Source organism: Lepus europaeus, chromosome 10 (genome assembly GCF_033115175.1).
Source record: "Lepus europaeus isolate LE1 chromosome 10, mLepTim1.pri, whole genome shotgun sequence".
Taxonomy (NCBI): Eukaryota; Metazoa; Chordata; class Mammalia; order Lagomorpha; family Leporidae; genus Lepus; species Lepus europaeus.
The window spans coordinates 66408420-66426290 of NC_084836.1; the positions used below are offsets into that span (position 1 = coordinate 66408420).

Here is a 17871-nt window from a genome sequence, read left to right on the forward strand (position 1 = left end):
AGGGGGAGAGAGAGCCCGTCCTGCCCCCTGAGGGCTGGCAGGGGTGTTGTGCGGGCAGGACACAGCCTGGGTGGGGGTTAGGTGGGGGACACGTCCATCTGACCAGAGCCTGAGAGAAGGCTGTGTGCTCACTTAGCTTACTCGATGCCACCCTGGCTGTCCCCACAATAACTAGCAGAGGACTTGCAACACTTGTAGGTGTCCCTGCTGTTCACGGGATCGGATGGAGTTCCATCTTCCTAGCTTGACTTCCAGGACCCCTTAGGATCTCGCGCCAGCCACATTTTCCAAACTTACCTCCTAACTGCTTCTCACTCCCTGTCCTGCCCTGGTAAAGCCAAAGCCGGACTCTGGGTTGTGCGCCTCCATGTCTTTACCCCTTGGCTCACAATAGTGTTTTCCCACTTCTCTGCCTGGGGCATTTCCAGTCATTCCCTACGGCCCAGCTCACTCCTCCAGGAAGCCTCCACCGATTTCCACCAGGGGGGATGTATTTCTTCTTCTGCTCTACACCACTTCCTAGAGACCTGTATCCAGGTGATTTCCCAACGACACTGTGAGTGAGGATTCGGACTCTGTCTCATTCATCTTTATCTTCCTGGAATGTAAGACGGAGTAAGGCTCCACCGACATCTGTTGAATGCATGAGCTGGGTCTGCAGACCTGAACTGGTGTCCCCCACACCCCTAGCCCAGGAGGCCATGATGCTCCCTGCAAGATCTATGAGAGTGGGAGGCAAGCTGATGACCTCACTGCACGCTCCAAGTGGGTTCAGAATCTACGAGTGACTTGGGTGTGAGTCTGGGCCGCAGTCTTGGCATTCAGACACAGCACACGTATTCAGGCCCCTCTGAGGGAACAAGGGGTAGTGACAGTCACTTTTTTTTAAAAAAATGTATTTATTTATTTGAAAGTCAGAGTTACACAGAAAGAGGAGAAGCAGAGAGAGAGAAAGGTCTTCCATTTGCTGGTTCACTCCCCAATTGGCCGCAACGGCCGGAGCCATGCCGATCTGAAGCCAGGAGCCAAGAGATTCTTCCCAGTCTCCCATGTGGGTGCCAGGGCCCAAGGATCTGTTCCATCTTCTACTGCTCTCCCAGGCCACAGCAGAGAGCTGGATCAGAAGTAGAGCAGCTGGGTCTCGAACTGGCGCCCATATGGGATGCCGGCGCTTCAGGCCAGGGCATTAACCCACTGCGACACAGCACCGGCCCGGTGACAGTCACTCTTGCGGCTGATTGTACAGTGATATCAGGTTACAGAGAGTCCACGAGCACTTGCTGGAATTCAGCGCATTGAACCATGGGTTTCACGTGGACGTGGATTATTCCCAGCCCACGCCAGCTGCACAGGAGGCCCCTCATGCTTGCGGCACTGCCTCCTTACTTGTGCTGTGCTGGGGGGGGGGGGGGCAGTCTTAGGAAAGAACTGGGATGGCAGGGTGCTGGGGACATGCGGGAGCACTGACAGCACCTGTTCTTTATCAATGAGGAGCATTCTTCCTCAATGCTGAACACCATCCTATCAGAGACTGCTCGCTGGGCATCAGCGCTGCCTTGGGGTGGCACCTGTCCACTTCCCCAGTCTTAATGTTTCCAATGATCTTGAAACCCCAGGAGAAGAAAGAAACAGAGAGAAAGTGCCAGCTGCAGACAAAAGGATCACAGCCAGACAGGCAGAGGACTTCCAGAGCTGAAAGCCACCTTAAGCTAAGAGGAAGGAAAACTCCTTTTTCCCAGTCTCCCGTGGGAGATCTGTTGGACCTGGGGCTTGGAGGCCACAGGGTGACTGGGTGAGCCCAAGGGGTCTGTGTTGGCCTCACAGAGAGTTGCCGTGGGGGCTGGGGGTTGGATCTGACATCCTACACACACGCGTCCTGGTGTGTCCAGGGTCCCAAGGTGCCTAGGCTGGAAGAAAGGAGGACAGAGGACACCAGGGGGTCCCTTTCAGGGAGGTGAATAATTGCCCTGCCGGGCAGCCCCCCACCCACCTCTGTTCTCTCTCACGCGGAGGAAAAGCCAGGCCAAGAAAGAGGCTTTTGTCCTAGGATATCTGAGGCTGAGGGGGAGGGGAGGCTGCAGGTGAAAGGGTACATCAAAGCAGCCTGCCCCCTCCTCCCCAAGTCCCCCTGCCCATTCCCAGAGCCCAGGCTTTCCTTAACTGAAGGCCTTGACCTGAATGCCCACCCACCCAACCAGCTGCCGCGAGATGGCTGTCCTCGCTTCGACAGTCCTCCACCTCGCCGTGACCCGGTCTCCCCCTACCCCGAGAGCTGGCTTCAGGGGCAGAGGACAGAAGCCGCAACCTGCATAGAGTTTACGGTCACTTTGGAGAGGTCCTGCAGGTTGGAACGCATCATGCACACGGGAGAAACACAGCCCTGGCCGGGCTCCTGGGCAGCCAAAGAGGCCGGGAGAGGCTTGGAGCCCCGTGTGCCCCCACTGGCTGGGAGCAAGGTGGGGGCGGGCTGTGGGCAGAAACCACACCGGGCTCAAGTTTCCTCTCTTGGCCAGAAGGGGCAGAAGGAGAGGAGGGCCACGGGGAAAGGGGAGGGTTGGAGGAAGGACTAAGAACTCGGGAGGCCAGGGCTCTAGACCCAGAGCAAGCGGTGCGCCTGCCTCCGGGCTCACTGCTCTCAGCACGGCCGGAGCCTCCAGGCTCAGCGCTCAGCCATGGCTGGGGGGCGGGACGCAGCTCGTGCGGGAGCTCAGAGGTAGCAGGGATCCTGGCCCAGGAGGTGTCAGCTCAGACCCAGCCTGCCCAGAGACGCCAGTTGGAACCTCAACTCTCTCCTCACCCAGCTCGCTCGCTCGTGCACGCTTGGACTCTGCCACAGGTGCCGGAAGGCAGGGTGGGCGCGGGTGTGTGTGTGTGTGTGTGGGGTGGGTTCCTGTGAGATCCTGGGGCAGGCTGGGGAGGGGGAGGCCATGGAGGGAGGGAGACAGCAGCAACTTTCCATAGGTTCCTAGGAGACCTCAGACCTCCCCACACTGCCCCGGGTTAGGAATTGGCACCTCGGAGAACTCCCCTGGGAGAAGACCTGCATGGCTTCCCGAGTGCCCTGGGATCCTTGGGGTGGGAGGCAGTGGATGGGGACCAGTGGTCGCCTGAGGGCTGCCCTGAGCGGGCAACAGACTTCCAGGTACGCGGTACCATCCTCCCCCTGGCCCGCTGCATTCTTCTGCTCAGTCCAGCCAGCTGTGGATGTTTGGGGGAAGCTAAACAATTGGGGACTTCTGGGAAGTGGCGTGACTGGGTAGGGGGAGCTGGGTTCCCGCTTCCCCTTGCCCCTTCTCTGCACAGGAGGGATCAGCTAGACCTGGAAGGGACAGGAAGGCGTGCGAACCCCACCAGAGCTCCTGGCTGCCTGAGAGCCAGGGGGCAGAGGAGCATCCTCTGCTGGGACCCTCCAGGCAATGTCCCAACAGACTGGAGCTTGGGGTCAAGGGGTGGAGTGCGGGATGCCAGGAGCTGGTCCCCTCTCTCTGTTCTCTCTCTCTCTCTCACACACACACACACTCACACACACACACACAGCTCAGTCCTTTGTCCCCAGAGGATGGAAACCACCGTGATCAAACCTCTCTCTTCCCTTTCCCTTAGGTCTGCCTCTCCTTCTTTGAGGGTTCTCCCTAATCTTTCTAAGGGGGCTGCTCCCCCACCACGCCACATCCCAAGTTTTGTGGCTCCCTTCCCATCCCTACTGCCTCTATGGATGCCTGGACAGGTGGGGTGGTCTGAGCAAGCCCCCCTCCCTTGTCATTCAAGGAAATTAGGGGCCCTGGGACAGCGGTGGAGGTCCAGAGTCTTCCTCTCCCCCAGCCAACCCTCCTCGCTCTGTACCCCCAAACATAAGACTCTGCACAGTTCTGTGAGTATTTAGGGCTTGTGACAACAATCCCTCTGGAGAGGACCACCAGGATGAGAGTGGGGAGGATGGATTTTAGCCCCTGAAGACGGCTCCAGTCCTACCTGGTCCACAGCATTGGGAACTAAGAGGAGGAACAGCCAACCAACTCAGTGGGAGTGGGAATAAGGGGACTGACCCCCCAAATGCAGGCTAAACTGTAAGGTGGGAGATGCTGATTGCTAAGGCAAGGGGGCACAGGAAGCCCACCTTCCTTAGGGTGGCCCCTGTGGGGTTCCAGCTGAGCCAGTTCTGACTATGCTGCCTCCCTGACCTGTCCCTCTGAGGGGTAGCCTCCTAGGGCCCAGCGGTGGTCTCTACCTGGTATATAGATCCTCTCCAGCCGGCCCCTGAGCGTCTGGGAGAAGCATCCCACTCCCCTGGAGCCCGCTGCAAACTGCTGGTTGGAGCTCATTCCGGGCTTGTCCTTAACTCCCTCTGCCCCAGCCTCCCAGCTGCCCTCGCTTCCCTTCTGAGCCCCAGGTCTTCCCGAGAGGGAGCAGATTTCTAGGCTCAGAGACAGGACAGGGCTGCCTGGCTCAAGGTTCGAAGCTAGAAGTCTGAGGATCACCTACTGGGCTCCTCTGTGGTGCCTGAGAATTCGGTTCCGAGGTCTGGGGAGCCTCGGAGTCTGTGTGTTCGCACAGACCCCGGCTGATGCGGTGCAGGATACATCTGTGACTTCTGAGATAGACGCAGCACCACGGCCTCTCAGCAGTGCACTTCTCTAGTTCGCTATTTAAGGGAGGAGACAGAATTTGCCCTTTGGAAGCAATTTGCTTGAGGAATGGATAATCTGGTTCCCTGCCTCCCGGGGCAGGGTCTGTATACAGCACCTGGGTGTCAGATCCGGGAAGACAGAAGGGGGATGGGGTGCTTAAAGAACTATGAGGCAAGAGTGGATGTCCCTGCCCCCTAAACCCCTTCTCCATTCACTCTGCCTTTGGGCAATTTCCGCCAGAACCTGGGTGGGGAAGGGTGGGGTTCCGGTGTTGAAATGGCCTCCTGGACAGACATAAACACCCCACCCACCGTGCCTGCTGGCCGAGGAGGACCTGCACCTCCACCAACTCCCAGTTGCAAGCAGAGAGAGGCACAGGCTAGGAGAGATCCTCTTTCGAAAGGGTCATCTGTAGTCCCCCCCACCCGGCCCCGGCTTTGTGGTCCAGCCAAAGAATGGGCTCCGTGTGAAACAGCTGTGGTGGGCCAGCCTTGCGGCGGGTGGTCAGGGGTCCGGCTATCTGAGGTCATCCAGGACTACCCCTGCACTCTGCAGGCTTCCTTCATCCCCAGCCTGCTTCCCATCCTTGCATGGTGCTGTGTGCACGTGCACCGAGATCAGGAGGTCCTGGACAAAACTCTGCGGCCTCTCGTTCTGCTTGTTGAAGACAAGAACGGATGCGGGCAGTGATGGGTGTCAGGAGCTGGGGAGCTGGGATGAGAAGAGGGACTGACGCACAGAGATGTGAGCAGGAGTGAAGTGCTCGCCGCCCCCACAGGAAGGGACCTCCGAGCTCAGGTTGTCTGACTCTGCTTTCACAAAGAGGAAACAGGCCCAGAAGCGACGTGGCCTGCCCAACCTCCCGCTGCCGCTGCTTGAGCCCAGAGCAGAAGCAGCGGCGCTGGAGGGGAGTGCATACTGAGGGGTCTAAAGGGAAACTGCCCAGGAGAGGGAAGAGGCTGGAAGGCCGCAGGGAGAAGTGACCACATCAATGCCAACAGAGGCTTGGGGTTCGCCGACCCAGGACAGGGCTGGCAGGTGCCGGCGAGGCCAGGAGGGTCGTGTTCCAGGCCTCATGCTGCTGTGGGTCTCGGCTTCTGAACCCATTCTACAGACCTTTGTGGAAGTCACTCTCCTGACCGATGCTCACAGAGGCCCCGCACAACCCCCTGAAAGTGCTTAGTAATTCATTGTTAGGGTGCTTACGCTAACCTCGCAAGAGGAAAGACCCCTGGCTTTAAGGGTTGTGGTATGGCCAAGATGCCCCTGTGGGGACACAAGGCCAAGGTCCAGTGTCTCCAGAGTCCACTCCTCTGCCCCTGCTGCCTGCAGCTGATAAGCCTCTTATCTGGCCCAGGCAGGGGAGGGCAGGGCTGCTATCAGCACCCGGGCCTGGGCCACATGTTGGAGAAAGCTGTCTGTGTGGCTCTTCCCATAACACACTCCTTGGGGGATCTCCCAAGCGTGCACTCTCATCCTGGGAAGAAAAGGCTGAGATCTAGAAGCTGAAGACGGACGAGGAAAGCAGGGGTGGCCCCTGATGTTGCCCCAGACTTCCAACCCAAACCAAAAAGACTGCCCTGGCCAGGAATACATTTCTAGGGCGGAAGAGGTAAGGGAGAGAGAGAGAGAGAAGGCATCCTGTCCGAAAACCAGGTAAAGTTCTACTGTGCTCCCACACAAGCTGAGCGGCCCGAGTAGGCGAGCTGGCCGACTCAAACCCCACTTGCTTTGCAGCTCTAAGGGGCTAAGGAGCTCAGGATGGGCGAGGGCTCGCCTTGCTTCAAGGCCAGTGGGGGAAGGACAGACTCGCTGGGCCCAGCAGGAGCGGCTCTCACACCCTTCTCCTTTGGCGCAGGTTGCTGGGGCCGTTCGGGCTGTGGGGGAACCTGGACCAGACACACCCTGGCCCAGTAGGATGCCCCCGTGTCCCCCCCAGCAGAGCAGGAACAGGTTGACACAGCTGCCCACTCCAGAGCTGGGCGAGATGGAACTGACTTGGCAAGAGATCATGTCCATCACCGAACTGCAGGTGAGCAGGGAGGGGCGGGGCAGGGAGCCTGGCCTGGACTGGATGGAGGCAGCAGGTGGGAGCAAGCCGGGCCCAGGGCTGGAAGTGTTCCAGGCTCTGGGAGAGAGAGGGCTGGACTATGCGGGAGATGTGGATGGGAGACTCTGGGGAGCCTGGGGGAGCCTGGGGGTGTGCATTAGCGGGGACAGGAGTGCTGGGGAGCGGAGGGGAGGGTCTGAGGGGCGAGGGCAAAGCTTGCTCAGCAGCCATGCTGCTCACGGCTCCATGCTGCTCACAGCTCCACGCTGCCTCTGGCTCTGTCCTCCCTCCCTCTCCTCCAGTCCTGCCATCTCCTTCTCCCTGCTCTTAGCAACCGAGCCTTCCCCCCAGGTAGCAGGGCAGCAGTTCAGGGGCCTCAGAAGGGAAGGGGAGTCCAGCCATGCTGGGGTCCTCTCCCTCTGCTCCCTGGACAAAGGGGTGTCTGTTGGCCTAACAATGAGGCCTTTGTCCTTAGCTGGGTTGGACCAGGGTGGCTCCCCTACGTGGGTTGGGGGCCCTGTCTCCAGCACCTTCTCTCCTCCTCGCTGCACCTGGGCAGGGACAGAGGGACACAGGAAAGGGCCAAGCTCCTGCCAGTTCCCCAAAGAGCTTCTCAGACCCTGGCCCCAGCTCTGCGCCCGCCCCCTTTCCCTCCCCTGCTTCGGGGCCTGACGCCCTCAGGATCTGCCCTGGGCCCTCCTTCCAGGCAGCAGCTCCCCCTGCTGGGCACCCAGGGCATGGCTGGGGCCTGGACTTGACCCTTTGACCCCAGATAACTGCAGCAGGAAAGGGTCATCTTGGCTACCAACGCCTTGCCTTCTCTCTGAAGGAAAGAAAGGCTCCTGGGCCATTCAAACCCCGGGAGCTGTTTCAGCATTAGGTAGACTGTTCTATCGCATCTTTGCAGGAAGCCTCGGCGGTTTTCGGCGCTTCTCTCTGTTCCCTGGCTACTGGCCTTTTCCGAGGGGTCCAGCTTTGTCCTGAGGGCACTGGTTTCACTTCCTCAGTCTCCCTCCCAACCTCTTTATGTCTTTCCTTGCAGGGCCTAAATGCTCCAAGTGAGCCATCGTTTGAGCCCCAAGCCCCAGCCCCGTTCCCTGGACCCCTGCCCCCACCAGCTTACTGCCCCTGCTCCGTCCCCCCGGATGCTGGCTTCTCCCTGCCCCCACCACCTTATGAGCTCCCAGCACCCACATCCCATGTCCCAGATGCCCCCTACCCCTACAACAACATGGCCGGTCCAGTCTCCAAGCCACTGACCCTCTCAGGCCTGCTCAACGAGCCTCTCCCAGACCCCTTAGCCCTCCTGGACATTGGGTTGCCTGCGGGGCCGCCCAAGCCCCAAGAAGACCCAGAATCCGACTCGGGATTATCCCTCAACTACAGCGACGCCGAGTCTCTCGAGCTGGAGGGGACAGAGGCCGGCCGGCGGCGCGGCGAATACGTGGAGATGTACCCGGTGGAGTACCCCTACTCACTCGTGCCCAGCGCCTTGGTCCACTCCAGCTACACCTTGCCACCTGCCGAGGCCCCCTTGGCCCTAGAGCCCTCGTCAGGCCCTGTGCGGGCCAAGCCGAGCGCGCGCGGGGAGGCCGGGAGTCGGGATGAGCGCCGGGCCCTGGCCATGAAGATCCCTTTCCCTACGGACAAGATCGTCAACCTGCCGGTAGACGACTTTAACGAGCTGCTGGCGCGCTACCCGCTGACGGACAGCCAGCTGGCCTTGGTCCGGGACATCCGCCGGCGGGGCAAGAACAAGGTGGCCGCCCAGAACTGTCGCAAGAGAAAGCTGGAGACCATCGTGCAGCTGGAGAGGGAGCTGGAGCAGCTGGGCAGCGAGAGAGAGCGGCTTCTCAGGGCCCGAGGGGAGGCTGACCGGACCCTGGAGGTCATGCGCCAACAGCTCACCGAGCTGTACCGGGACATCTTCCAACACCTACGGGATGAGTCAGGCAACAGCTACTCCCCAGAAGAGTATGTGCTGCAACAGGCTGCCGATGGTGCCATCTTCCTGGTGCCCCGAGGGACCAAGGCGGAGGCCAAAGACTGAACTGGCTCAGGGTGGGGAGTGGGTGGGCTTGGTGATGGGGAGTTCCTTCCCTTGTGATAAAGGGACTCCCTGACCCCAGACCCAGATAAAGCAGACTTATTTAGACCGACATGGGAACCCTGCTGTTCACTGAGGCTTGCCTTGGGGCGGCTCGTGTGGGGGTTGGGCCAGAACCTCTTTTGCCTGACCGCTCACCTCTGGCCCTTTCCCAGCTTTGGTCTATAAAGCGTTCTGCACAAACAGCCTTCTACTGCGTCTACCTTTGTGATGGTGGTGAAGCTGGGCACTCAGAGCACTACTTGTTGGGGTCCGGGGCTGGGCGGATGCTGCCAGGTTCATTGTCTTTTCCCTCCAGAACTCACCTGAGAAGAAAACCTGACTTCAGGAGGGTGGAGATCCAGCCGTCCAAACTCCTTTAGTCAGGGGCTTGGATCGTCTGAGGAGCTCCCCGCCCCATTTCCTGGGAGCCGCACAAACTGGTGATGCCCTGAGATCTTTTTGAAACACACACACACACAGCCTTTCACTCTGTTCTGCCCCCAATTTACTTCTCAGCCTGGGTGCTGAGGTGCCAGGGCTCTCAGAAGGCAGTTCTCCACTCGGGAATCTGATCAGACACCAAAGCTTTAGAGGTTTCACACCACGGGGCTCCACAGTGGAATCAAACACGTACTTCCCGTACAACTTCCTCTCCCTTGTTCTATCAACCCAGCACCACTCAGTTGCTGCCTTGGGGCCCTCCACTTCTACATCCTCAGATCTGCTTGTTAGGTGCTCTCCCTGCACCCTTGAAACAGGATACAGGGACCTGGAATGACTCCTTAGACGCATCACCTAAAATCCAACCAGCACCCCCTCTATGCACCTCCTTGAACTCAAGGGGATCCCGATTTCCCACTTCGGCACATCCACGGCTCCACACCTGAAATACCTGCTACCCTTCGACCTGGTTTTCCTAGCATCACCCCACAGGGAATCCTCATCCCAGGTTCTGACACAAGTCTAGATGGGCAGCTCCAAGAGCCCACAGCAGGGACAGGGCACAGGCGGTGGGCAGCAGTGCTCAAGCCCATTGGAAAACGTGCTGTGTAGCCAAGCTTCATGGAATGAAAGCTTAGTACAGGGCCCAACTTGTCAACTTTGTCTCAGAGAACTGAAGGCGTGCACACGTTAAGTTGTAAAATGCAGAGCTAACTGCTCAAGTTTTAAAGTTCATCTTTGGGTAGAATGAAAAAAATCCAATGTCCCGCACACAACCCACAGGCAAATTCAACTATTTACCTGACCTCATCACCTCAAGCCCTAGGAACTGAAGGTGCAGCCTCCTCTCAGATTACGTTAGCAGGCAAGACCATTCTGGAGCTGCCACGTTCACGTATAGCCAAGCTGGAACATCAACTTGGACCAGAGGTCTTACCTTGAATTCCCTCTTGTATAAAACAAAGCACAGCACATGAAACCTAAAGCCATTTAATATAAATAAATGCAAAACCTCTCCTGGCCAATTTGTCAAACAAGTAGAGCTCTTCAAAAGGCTACCATGTGGTGTTCCAGAACAGCCCAGATGTCGGGATGCGGAAAGTTCCTTAACCCACACCTTAGCCCTTCCTCTGCTGAACAGGCTAGACCAATCCTTCTGGAGCAGGAAAATAGAAAAGCATTTGCTGGAGCACGATTACTGCTTCTAAACGCTCGTCTCAGCTTGTCAGCAAGATCTACCATGTGAACTTCACAAATCCTAGCTCCCAAGAGACTCACGCCGCTCACTGGTGGCTGGCTTTCCAAGCCAGGAGTGGAGACTACTGAACAGCCCGCTTACACTGGCTGGCTGTCCAGAGTGCCTGCTGGCTTTAAACCATGATCCCAAATGGGGCAGTGTCAACGTGGCACACCGTCTGTCACAACCACCCAATTCTTCCAGTCAGGAACCATCCCCCATTTAAAAGCTGCCACGTTGGGCAGCTTCTGTTCTGCCCCCAGAAGGGCAAGGCAGTCAGTTGAACTTAAGGATCTGAGGAAGCACTGAGAAATGGAGTCGAGGAAACTGCCTGTGGCTGGTGCCATGGCACAGCAAGTTAGAGCCCCAGTCTGTGGTGCTGGCATCCCACATGGTTGTGGCTGAAGTCCCAGCGGCTCCACTTCTAACCCAGCTCTCTGCTATGCTCTGGGAAAGCAGATGATGGCCCCTGCACCTGCATGGGGGATCCAGGAGGCTCCAGGCTTTGAACTGTTATAGCTCTGGCTGTTGTAATCTGGGGAGCAAACCAGAATATGGAAGACCTTTCTATGTCTCAATGTCTTACCAAGTCCAGTTTATCGACACCCTCCATTTTTGAATCCCAAATTTAAAATGGGAAAATAAACATGAAGCAGACCAAGTATTTATAAAATGATTTATTATTCATAAAGCTCATTCACAAAATGGAATGAATGATTACAGCTGCAAAACAGCTAGTATCAACTGCATAGCAGTGAGAAATGGAGTGGCTCAAAGGTTGTCCTCACAAGGATGTTCCTGCAAAGGAAAGAGAGGGGTGAAGTCGTTAACGCATTAGGACAGGGATCTGCCATCCGCTAACTGCCACCACTGGGGTTCTGGCTGCTTTGGCTATGGACAATTGGACCTTGTGCTTGGGTGTTGGTAATTCTCCCTTTTACTTTGGCAATATGGAGAACTCTTGGCTGACCATTATTTTATAGAAACTTACCTTTCTAGCCATGGACAGGAGTTTCTGGGTTTAATTATAATTATTTTTTTATTAAGAGCTGATAAGCGTGTAGCAGATTCTTCCCTAGAAAAGTAAACAGCCTTTAGAACTGGCTCTTTTCGAAGACAGAATCCCATCTCAAGCTAAACCACCCCCACCCACTAGATGGTCCACCCACCCAGCCCTCCCCCCATTTTGGGAAGATTCCAATATATTAATTTGAGCCATTATTTCAAGGAAATGGGTAAAAGGACAGCCAATAAAATTAAAGGGTAAAAATAGATTATCACAAAATTAATTACTTTCTTTAATTAGGAGCCACCAATAGGGTGTCAATTTCTCCAGAAAAACCAAGTTCAGCTTAACTGGACTAGTTTTGGCTCAATATATTAAGGAAAATTTAACAGAATACTGGATTTTAGGTTAACTTTATGGATGTAAGTAAAATCTGTTCTTACCTACCAGCATAGCAATAAAACCTTTCCTCCTGGTTCTGACTGCTAGTCCTAAGAGTCAGGTGTGCCTTACTCTCGTCTGCCTCCTTTCTGGCGATGGTCACTCAAACTTCACTTCCTCCTAGCTTTCATGGAGGGTGCCGTGGCCTGCCCCTGGCTTATCTGTGCTCCACATACCACCAGTGTCTACTCTCAGCTGTAGAGTCTGAGCTCGGAGCCATTCGCGCTATGCTTGCTAGCAGTTCCTAGTAGCTGAACATCTCTCCTGGATCTTTAAAGGCATTGTCACGAATCCTGATGTATCTGCAAACTCCCTCAACAGTTAAAGGTTCCACCTGCTATTGCAAACTCAGCCAGTATCACAAACTACCGTCCACGCTCACCCACCCCCCACCACCTCCCACCCACCTCCCTCCCACCCTCCTCCCCAATATTCCAACACACCCCTGGGATGGCATATACAGTCCTACTAGTAAACAATGATCTATACTACTAGATACAATGGCACTGAAATTAAAGAGGGTAGGCTTCAAAGAACCTATTTACAAATAACAATTATTGGGTATCCATGAACTATGAAAGATTTAGAAATCATTATCTATATACAATTAACACTTTGATGATTGTGTGGTCTTGTGCCATGGTTAAAGGAAAACTGCAGTTAATATGAAATTACACAGAAACACGTCCCTCCCACTTGATGGTTTTAATCCCCCAGCTACTGTAATCAACATACATTTCCACAGACCCGCCCACCCATGACCCAGCAGAACTGCAGTTTTCCTTTAATATAAACCTGTTTATGTTGAATTCAAGTCTTACTGGTACCGGTATTTTTAAGAAATGTCTCTTAAAACACTTCTAAATCTTTGTGGACTTAATGGAGTGGCGGCATTAGCCAGCAGCTGGCTTCTATTCTCTGGCAGAGTTTTGAACTTGCATTGTGGTAGGATTCAACATTATCAGGGGTGGTGGGTAGGGAAAAGTCCAAATCTCTGCCAGTCCCAAATCCATACAGTTGTCATTCCATTCAAGAGAATTAAATCGTTTATTGATTACACATGATAATGGATGATACACAGCTTCATTCCCATCTGTAATTTTATCTGGTACCATTATTCAATTTAGATATATTGCAAAGGATGCGCCAACAATCATTCTTATAACCAAATAACCCCATGACTCTGCTTGGGTGGCTTTTAATGGTGAACTTCAGAAGGTCACAACAGTAACTCATGTATCTGAGAACAGCTTCTCCACCCAAGCAGTTTGTATATAAATCTCAAATGGAACCTGGCAACACCCTGATGAGTTCTGACTTTACACTTTTTGGGGAAGTTTACCAAGATGGCTTCAGAGTAGACTAACTTTACACAGCACATTTAAAAAAAAGACACATTTATTCAGCGTCATGATCAGACTATTACATTTAGCAATCAACAGCATGGGTGCAAAAGAAAAAAAAAGAAAAAACTACATTAAAACCCTTTGTTGGAATGCTTTACACTTTCCACAGAACAGAAACTAAAATAACCTGTTATACAATTAGTCACAAATACAGTCCTCGAGTTTTTTTGCCCATACACATGAGTATTGTCTAAAACATGTCTTCTTTGTAGCAGCTAGGCCCTGCCACCACTGTGCTTGGCTGAGTTCACAAATCTGTTGTAACCTGTAGCTTCCCTGTCACTTCTCTGGCTCTCCTCTCCTGCTAAGCTTTGTTTCCTGTTGAACAATATGGAATAAAGTTGTTAATCTAAACATATTAAGACTCAAGGCTACAATCCAATATTAAGTTGTTTCCCACAAATTTTGCTCATCTGAATTATTAATATTATCTGAACTTAATACCCACAATTTTACTGCAATATTATAATGTTAACTATGCCACACTGCTTAGCTACATTAGGGTTACAGGGTTTAGCAGCGATTATAAAAACTTAAAAAAAAAAAGCACACACAAAAAAAGGTGTTTACTTACCTGGCAGTCATTAAAACCTTCTGCCACTGCCATAGCTGCTGCTGCTGCTAGAGCCGCCATAGCCACCTAGAACAAGATTGGGTCTTTTAACCTCTCAGTGCCCCCGGCAAAAGCCATGCTTTCATAGTCAAGGGCATGAGACACCAAGTTCAAACGTAGGAGTGACAATATTTAACAGCCTTAGCTGAAACCTCTGACAAGGGCAGCACCATCAGCGTTATGCACCCAACAAACCGACTCCTTTCCCTTTTACTTGCTCATCTCCCAGTTACATTTATACCATACCTTGATTTCGTGGTTTGGCAAAATATTGGCCGCCACCACCATAGGGGCCAGAGCTTCTGCCTCCAAAATTTCCTCCCTTCATGGGTCCAAAATTGGAAGATTGATTGTTGTAATTGCCAAAATCATTGTAGCCTCCGCTGCCTCCAAAATTGCTTCCTAGGGAACAGAAAGATGGCCTTTGTGTGTTACTTGAGAAGTGACTGAGAGTACCCAATTCTGCTCAGTGTTCAGAATTAAAGCTTTTATTATCTGCCTGCTTCCTCCCAAACTCGGGTGGCTGCACGTCTGCATTTTCATTCTCTGGACAAGGCATTCAGTTGAATAATCCAGAAGTTTTACAAAGCAACCCAGTTCACCGCATTAGAAATCCAGTTTTTCCTAGTGGCAATTAGAGGTATACTCTCTAGCCTCGAAGGCCTTTATGGATCCAGGGCCACTGCAAACGGTCTCTTGGATATATCAACTAAGTGCCTACGGTCCCAAAGGAGTTCCAGATACTAAACCCTGCCGAGATGCTAAACTAACTCCAATTACAGACACCACTACCCACTTAGCCATCTACTTATTTGGGAGTGAGGCGGCCCCAGCTTAAAGCTAGGAGGAGGTAGCACAGCAAGCTCATTGACTTTTAATATACCATGCAGTGTACCACACAATGCTTTAAGAGCTTCAAATCGCAATACGGGCATTAAAATGCTAAAACACTAATCTAGCTATCAGACCAAGTACTTGGATCACTCGATACCTACCACTACCACCGCCAAAGCCGCCTCCGCCGTTGTTATAGCTGTCATAGCTGCCACTCCCGCCATAGCCACTGCCCTGGTTTCCATAACCCTGTCCACCACTTCCATAGCCTCTGCTTCCTCCAGAGTAACCAGGGCCGCCTCCTCCATAACCACCTATAAGAATACAATTCTTCTCAATAAGACAAAAGTATTTAACAATCAAAATCGGTTCAAGTGTAATGGCTAAAGGCCTGCGCAAAGCATGCTTATTATGGGTTCAGTTGAGCTTATCATGCACTAGCAGTTAACAGTTTCTATCATCCTATTCTAGTAACACAAGTTGCCAGAAACATTTTTACCTATATATTCTTTAAAGACTTACCGTCATTACCAAATCCATTGTAACCATCCCCACTGCCACCATAACCACCACCACCGCGGCTGCCGCCAAAGCCACCTGGAAGAAAGCAAACAGGTGCAGCAGGTTTAGAGCATATGAATTGCGGGGTATGCTCTGGAAGCGCTCCCTGCACTGTGACAACGACTGGCACACCGGAGTAACTTCTCGTTAGTTACAGGCCAGAGCTGCATTTTAGATAAAACTTAACTTCGGAAACGTAGGCCGTTTGTTAAATGCTACTACAGGTTACAGAAAAAAAAGGGACAAGTCATCTAGGGTCAAGAAACCACAAGCTCTCTAGAGTTAACCTTAGCTAACCATACATACCACGACCACTGAAGTTTCCTCCACGACCAAAGTTGTCATTGCCACCAAAACCACCTCCACGACCACCACCAAAGTTTCCAGAACCACTTCGACCTTGAGAGATAAGTGTTAAACCATACAGATTGGAAAAACTCAAAGTTACCTTAACGTCCAACTAAGCAATAGACATACCTCTCGGGGTGGACGAAGCGCTGGCCATCTCCTGCTTCGACAGGGCCTTCCTCACTTCACAGTTGTGGCCGTTCACAGTGTGGTATTTCTGAACTGAAATTTGATGAGAAACAACCCGGGGTTAGAGTGGAACGCCCGCCACGTGCGTTGCAGAAAGTCCGCAAAGTGCCTGGGATCTGATACTCACTGACAATCTTATCCACGGAGTCATGGTCGTCGAAGGTCACGAAAGCAAAGCCCCTCTTCTTGCCACTGCCTCGGTCAGTCATGATCTCAATCACCTCGATTTTCCCGTACTGCTCAAAGTAATCTCGGAGGTGATGCTCTTCAGTGTCTTCTTTAATGCCACCCACGAAGATCTTTTTCACAGTGAGGTGGGCACCTGGTCTTTGGGAATCCTACCAAGCCGAGAGCCACGAGTTAACTCTAAATGGCAAAATCTGTTCTTTATCAGTACTTGAAAGGGTCCAGATGGCTCCCCAATCGCAAGCCTATTAGCACAACCGAGCGATGGGGGGTGGGGGGCCCACTTACTTCTCTCGACACAGCCCTCTTTGGTTCCACAACTCTTCCATCCACTTTGTGTGGCCTTGCGTTCATGGCCGCATCCACCTCCTCCACGGTGGCGTAGGTGACAAACCCAAAGCCCCTGGAGCGCTTGGTGTTCGGGTCTCTCATTACCTGGAGACAGCGTGAATTCACTTATTACACGGCCTGGACCCGTAGGAGGCTATAGGGCAGTCCTCCTGTTCCCCGCTCCCGCAACTTCCAAAAACCAGGCCACAGAGCCACAAACGAGCCATTCCTAACTCAGGCCCCGTTACGATCTTAAGCCCTCGCACAGAATCTGCAGGAACAGCCGCCGGCGCCCCGCCTTCCGGGCCTCCCCAGTCTTACCACGCAGTCTGTGAGCGTGCCCCATTGCTCAAAATGGCTCCTCAGGCTCTCATCGGTCGTCTCAAAGCTCAGCCCTCCGATAAAGAGCTTCCGCAGCTGCTCGGGCTCCTTCGGCGACTGGGCGGGATGGCAAATTTTTTTATTTTAATTCGGGCTACCACGCGACCCCGTTTCCACGTGGGTGGGGGGACACAACTCGGCCCCCGCGGAGGCGGCACTTATTGTTCGCTCGGGTCCAAAGCGGGCCACGTGCTCCCCCTCATCAGGGGAGGCGGCCCGTTGGGGGCTGGGGAGCCTCCAGCGCATGCGCCGCTCCGCTCCCTCCAGACGCACGCGCAACAAAAGGCCCGAGCGGGAGGGGGACATCGCCGCGAGGGGCATAAAAGCTTTTTCAAAACCCGCTTACCGGGACAAAATTGAACGCAAATCGCCGTGTGGCTAACGATTTTACCCCGACGCCGACCCCGGAGTGATTATCGAGGGGCTAGCGGCCCGCAACCTCATGGCGACGACGAGGACAAAATGGCGACTTGAACTTTGGGAGGGGTAGGCCCTGGCCGCGACCGAGCAAACTGCCGAAAAGGGTGTTGCGGGCAAAGAAACCGCCCCTACCGGACTCGAAGAGGGAGACGAGGGGGAGAACTACGTTAGAAAAGGCGCGTTCCTCACCTCTGACTTCGACATGACGGCGGTGGGAAGAGAGAACTCGACGATGCTTCCTCGGCGGTGTCCGCAGGCAGAAAGGAGTAAGCCAAGGAACGTATCCGCCAGCCTACCTTCGGCCTCGCTTTTTTATCCCGCCTCCTCGCTTTCGACATTGGCAGACTCCACCCCTGCCTCGCTCTGATTGGACATTTGAAATCGCTTCCCTCTACTATTGGTGTACGGCGCCGCACTGCTGCGTACGTCACGGTTAGGGCGTTCTGCGCAGTCTCCACCCCTCGGATCCCATTGGTTCCCGAGCAATCTTATTCTTAGCCAGTCTGATTGGCTAACTGAACTATCATTCATTTTTAAACGTACTTCGCGAGTCTAAACGGTTTTTTTTGATTCTACTCGTCCAAATATTATATCCTATTTGTTTGGTAAAGCATTATTAACACCAAGCAGCAGAAAAGTAGTTAGATGTGACGGTTTTTTTCAACAACCGCCTGTTGAGCGCATGTGTAATAAAATGGCGATCTTGCGCAT

At 53.7% G+C, this 17871-nt stretch overlaps 2 protein-coding genes across 7 annotated transcripts; one reads left to right on the forward strand and one right to left on the reverse strand.

The window, feature by feature from the left end:
- Positions 1-2626: 2626 nt before the first annotated feature.
- NFE2 (nuclear factor, erythroid 2) lies at positions 2627-8942 on the forward strand. The gene is made up of 3 exons (XM_062202156.1): positions 2627-2836; positions 6487-6660; positions 7721-8942. The coding sequence occupies exons 2-3, from the start codon at positions 6547-6549 to the stop codon at positions 8726-8728; spliced, it is 1122 nt and encodes a 373-aa protein (XP_062058140.1). The 5' UTR covers positions 2627-2836; positions 6487-6546; the 3' UTR covers positions 8729-8942.
- Positions 8943-11107: 2165 nt separating this feature from the next.
- Positions 11108-17461, reverse strand: HNRNPA1 (heterogeneous nuclear ribonucleoprotein A1). Of its 6 annotated transcripts, XR_009867065.1 has the most exons (12): positions 17350-17461; positions 16681-16797; positions 16318-16464; positions 15971-16181; positions 15784-15876; positions 15613-15705; positions 15268-15342; positions 14907-15059; positions 14158-14313; positions 13873-13938; positions 11437-11520; positions 11108-11243 (listed from the first exon to the last, which is right to left on the reverse strand). XR_009867065.1 is itself a non-coding variant. In XM_062203541.1 (11 exons), exons 1-10 carry the CDS (start codon positions 17362-17364, stop codon positions 13883-13885), a joined length of 1116 nt encoding a protein of 371 aa, XP_062059525.1. In that variant the 5' UTR covers positions 17365-17461; the 3' UTR covers positions 11108-11520; positions 13873-13882. The 6 variants fall into 6 exon arrangements, 5 of the variants coding, with proteins under 5 accessions (XP_062059525.1, XP_062059524.1, XP_062059526.1 ...); XM_062203541.1 differs by having other exon boundaries at positions 11108-11520; XM_062203540.1 differs by lacking the exons at positions 11108-11243; positions 11437-11520 and adding an exon at positions 13273-13616.
- Positions 17462-17871: the final 410 nt, after the last annotated feature.

Coding starts and splice junctions, on each gene's coding strand:
- NFE2 (XM_062202156.1), top strand. CDS start 6,547: ATGCCCCCGTGTCCCCCCCAGCAGAGCAGGAACAGGTTGACACAGCTG. Junction 6,661..7,720: donor TGTCCATCACCGAACTGCAG/GTGAGCAGGGAG, acceptor CTTTCCTTGCAG/GGCCTAAATGCTCCAAGTGA.
- HNRNPA1 (XM_062203541.1), bottom strand. Junction 14,314..14,906: donor CGGCTTTGGCGGTGGTAGTG/GTAGGTATCGAG, acceptor TCTGTTCCCTAG/GAAGCAATTTTGGAGGCAGC. Junction 13,939..14,157: donor TGCCAAACCACGAAATCAAG/GTATGGTATAAA, acceptor ATCTTGTTCTAG/GTGGCTATGGCGGCTCTAGC.